Source organism: Chironomus tepperi, unplaced genomic scaffold, assembly GCF_022539635.2.
Source record: "Chironomus tepperi strain 1889 unplaced genomic scaffold, CSIRO-AGI_Ctep_v1 contig_12, whole genome shotgun sequence".
NCBI lineage: Eukaryota > Metazoa > Arthropoda > Insecta > Diptera > Chironomidae > Chironomus > Chironomus tepperi.
The window spans coordinates 744388-749287 of record NW_027226134.1 but is presented as its reverse complement, the minus strand read 5'-3'; the positions used below and the strand labels follow the sequence as shown (position 1 = coordinate 749287).

The 4900-nt window shown below is 33.0% G+C and overlaps 1 protein-coding gene across 1 annotated transcript; it reads left to right on the top strand.

Annotated features, from left to right (window-relative positions):
* The first annotated feature begins 3456 nt into the window (after positions 1–3456).
* On the top strand, positions 3457–4657 carry LOC139089010 (rhodanese domain-containing protein CG4456-like). The gene is made up of 3 exons (XM_070638422.1): positions 3457–3677; positions 4126–4285; positions 4553–4657. Exons 1-3 carry the CDS (start codon positions 3482–3484, stop codon positions 4623–4625), a joined length of 429 nt encoding a protein of 142 aa, XP_070494523.1. The 5' UTR covers positions 3457–3481; the 3' UTR covers positions 4626–4657.
* The last annotated feature ends 243 nt before the right edge of the window (positions 4658–4900 follow it).

Genomic DNA, 4900 nt, shown 5'->3' with positions numbered 1-4900 from the left:
TTTATGTTTATATAGAAAATAGACAGTACATCCAACATCAATATGTGTCAATAATTGATTGGTTTATCAGCAATTTTTTTTTTTTGCTCCTCATGTTCTGTGGCTTGTTCTTCATATTCTTTCATCTATCATAGTAATATGTTCTATGTTTTTATTGTTGTATAGAAAACACCAGCGGCTGTCTGCTGATGCTGTTAACATTTTTATTTGATTCTATCCATTTTAGCTCACGACATCATAACTACCATAGACGAATATGTATTTGTATACATGCAAACATGTTTCATATTTGCGAACACATCGTTTTCATTTTATTTCTTCTTTTTTTTTTTCGTTAAATGCAAATATTTCTATTGCAGAAACGTGACTTTAATCACATCTGATGAAATAGACATGGATGTTGTTTAGGAATGCATAGATAATGGTTTAATAACGCTTATTGTTTATTTGATTTTGAGAACATATGATAATCATCTTAAACTTTTATTTGTGTCCACAGCCATCCTATAGCCATAAATGTGACCCAAGTATGACAAGTTGGTAAAATCGATCCAAATTCCAACAGCAGACTTGCATAAGGCTGATGGAGTACCAGAGTAAACTAACACAATTCTCCATAACATAGCCTGGAGTGGGATTCGAAACCATATCCTCTCGATTACTTGTCAGGAGCACTTACCAACTGAGCTATCAAGGTTGCTATGGAGCGCCCCACAAAGCGCATTTAACCCTTATTTCTCTATAGAGTACTCATTGAACAGTTCTTATCGTTGTATCAGACCAAGTCAATGAAAATGGATTCAGGAAGAAAACAACTTAACCGATATCTTACATTAATTGAATCCATTACCAAGTAAGAGCCGTACCAGTCTAGAGTCGGATTTTTGATCAATTAACCTAGATGAACTATTCGGATGAGTTTGTGCACAAAAAAAGGCAAAATGTCCATTCAAGACTTTTAAACTAAGATGAAGCTTTAAATCACCCACAGGCCAGAACACCCACGCAAATTTTCCCATAAGTACCGAAAATGAAAATCACGGGTTTCCAGATGCACCAGGCTGTAAATGCAGGTCAATTTTTGGAATGTAGTGCTTTCATAAAGTCATGTATTTAGTCGATTTAATGGTAGATAAAATCACACGTGTGATTTTAATCACCACATACATTTACAAGTGGTGTTTCTGGAAACCCGTGATTTTCATTTTCTGTGGTTATGGGAAAATTTGCGTGGGTGTTCTGGCCTGTGGGTGATTTAAAGCTTCATCAAAAGAAGAGCAGCAGCAAGCTCTTAAGCCATAACAACCAGAAAAGTCGGCACTAGCATCTCATTGTAAGAAACAAGGTCACACGAAAGTAGAATAATGCATTCTGAATGAAAGTTGAAAAGAATTATCATCTAGACGCTCGGAGGAACTTATAAATCGAAAAGAGTAAGTGAACGTAGACGAGACTTCCTTTGATAAAAGCAGCTTTATTGTTGAATTATACATTTTATTGGAATTAAGCTAATCAAGTATAGGGAAATGAGTAGTGTTTTTATCAATATTATTAATTCATAACTACTAAGCACCTTGTACACCCTGTATGCCACTAGCTAGCAATATTGATATCAATTTATGCTAAACTATCTAACAAAGCATTTATCAAGCTTTTATTGAATAAACAAATCATCATTTTTTGCATAGAAAACTAGCATATTCATCTGGTTGAACAGCTTTAACTGTTCACAATTTAAATATGCATCCTTATGTTGAATTGAATCACATACTTTTTTCCTCGTTCGTGTTGCTGTGCAATACAAAACCACACAAAAAAAATTGAAGCGAAATTAAATGAAGCTCTTGTTTTAATCACAATCTCGTGTTATCATGTCATGCAAACAAATAGTTTCGTATATAAATATTTTTTCATTTTTTTCCTCACATCATTTCTACTATGAATGCATCAAAATCAGTGCTGTAGTTTTTTTTTGTGTATCATATCAAGTTGAACGCGAAAACTGTGAAATTCCTTCAGGACATGTGTATGAGAATAATAACAACTTTTATGTTTATTTCAATCTTCATTTCACAATTGTTGAAATAGTTTTTTATTACAAACAACGGAACTGCTTTGTTACATTGAAATGTGGTAAATTTGACGACATTGTTGCTGATTGTTGTAATTAAAAACTTTTTTGTTCTATTACATGATATTCAAATTAATTTTATGTTAAACTCATAATAATGAGATCATAAACTCATAATACATTAATAATCTATCAAACTACTAGTATTGTTAACTTTAAATCTAGTTTGAGAATTATAATTAATAATCTATTTATTAGTTTACATTCAATATTGTTTGCATTGATCCCAGACAACTTTTGATGATGCTCTATCGCTTACTCATTTCTACGTACTATAACTAGCATTGTGCAACTCAAGAATGTTTACTTAATTTGTTTTCATTATCTATGATCGATTTTATAATAATTATTAATTTATTGAATTTAATATAATCTCCCGAGCGACACAAATGAAGTAAGCTCAACAACGGAAACCTAAAAGCTCCACTAAACCTCTTTAATTAGCACCAAATGAAACTAGCCTAAATTTGACGTTCATATGACTGCATATGATTCATTTCTGACACTTGGGTCTTTATGTACCTAACTACGCTTAGGTGAGTCACAATAGCTCGGTGGCGTAGTAGTTTCGCTATTCGGGACTAAATTGTTGCACACCGATACAACGATCATGGGTTCGAGACTCGACCAGAATAATTCTGAATTGTGAAAATAATGAGTATTGAGAATCTCAAAGTCCTGTCTATGTTGGCTATAGTAGTAATAGTATTAAAGGAATGATTCGGATACGGATTAAACTATAATTTGTAGGTCTAAGATAGTTAGATTCTACTATAATTTGGAGGATTTTCGCAAAATATCGGGATACTTTTGGAAAATCCAAATTACTTATCCAAAATTTCCAAAGTTTCTCGACTTTTTGGAAAATTGACTTCGTCTAGAAAAGTACAGCAGCTTTCTTACAAAAATACAGCAGATGACCGAGAGTCTAAGTCTGGCGATCTCTCTCACTTGTTAAACTACATATGATTAACCTTATAACACTTACAACGCGCGCAGCTTTGAAAATTAATCCCTGAACACAGCTAAAGTTTATTTTTTAATAACCCTAACAAACAACAAACAAGGTCAGGTTGGTATCACGGCTCCATATGAGCATTCTCATTGTCTGTTTGGGCTGTATTCTTCCGAGTTTCTATCACAAATTTTATTAATTTGACTACGAATCTTAAAAATATGAAAAACAATATATTCTACAAAATTAAAAATTTAGTGTGAATATGAAACAGTTAATTTCATAATCAGCCTAATTCTCTCATCTCTAATCAATTATCGCTTAAAAATAATCACAGATTTGAGAATCAAATCATTACGATTTCGTGCGTCGAAGAGTATAGTTCTCGCATTAAAATGAACAATTTTTTAAAATTCACGATTTTGTTATCAGTTTCCTGCCTGATATTTACAACATGCAGTGCTAATGAAATATTGTCTTATCAAGAAGTTAAAGAGGCTTTTAACAATTCAGAAAATAAATTTTTTGATGTAAGAGAAAAAATTGAACTTGTTGAGACTGGATTATATCCAGTTGCAACTAACGTGCAAAGTAAGTTGATTATAATTTCATAGTTGTCATATGTACGTCATTGAGGTTTCTAATAGTTTCGATTTCAACGAATTTATGAGATCAAAATCGGAACCGAAACCGAGATTGAGATCTGAATCGGGACCGAAATCGGGATCAAGATATCCGGATTGGGACCGAGTCTACAAGAGAATTTCCGGAAGTCTTTGTCTCAATCTCAAAACCGAGAATAGGCAGTCTTGGTCTCGGTCTTGAGAGGGTGCTCCCGATTGGTCAAATATTTAATAACTAGGATACAATCTCGTCAAGCATGACGGCCAGAAATTTCTAAATCCCGTATAGTTGGGTTTCTATAGGAATTAAAAGAGGCGGGGCTTAAGAAATTTCAACTTAAAAATCGGATCTAACACCAAAATGACACACAGAAAGACAAATGAACTGAATTTTATTTATAATCCTTAAATTTCAGTGGTTAATCTTGAAGCAACATTTGATATGAGTCCAGAAGAATATCAACAAACTTACAACAGTACAAAGCCTGATTTCAATGATTCCATCATTTTCTTATGCAAGAAAGGTATAAGAGCTAAAAAGGCATACGAACAAATCACTGCTAAGGGATATACAAAGTAAGTTTTACTCAGAACTTGAAGTCGACGAAACTTGTATTGAAAATCTTAAAAATCGACTTGAGTCGACTCGACTTCATTCCCGAGCTTTTAAAGCTCCGCTAAACACGTTTTACTATACCAAATGGAAGCAACCTCCATATGGGCTCTATTTGGTCTTCTTCATCGGATAAAAGAATCGAGTCGACTTCGAGTTCTGGATTTACCTAATTTGTTGATATTTTGATTAATTTACAAATATTTATGCCTTTTTTTTACTGATTTTAGTGTAAAATACTACAAAGGAAGCTGGAACGAATGGTGCGTTTTGGAAAATTTGACATGTTATAAGAATCCATAGACAAATTTAAATAAATAATTAGAAAAATCCAATATGTAAAGCCAACTTATGCATTTTTAATATTGAAGTAATGGAGCTTTTAAGCCAAATGGATGGAAAATTAAGGCAGCTACTATTTAGTGTTAATAAAAGTGCTTTAATTTACTTACTTACTTCGCTGGCCGTACAGATCAAGTGTGACTCATGGCCTTCCTCAGTCGGCTCCTGAATCTTTCTCTATTGCTGGTTAAGAGCTTTAAAGAAGCTTTAAAAGCTCTGTGGTGAAACCTTTTTAA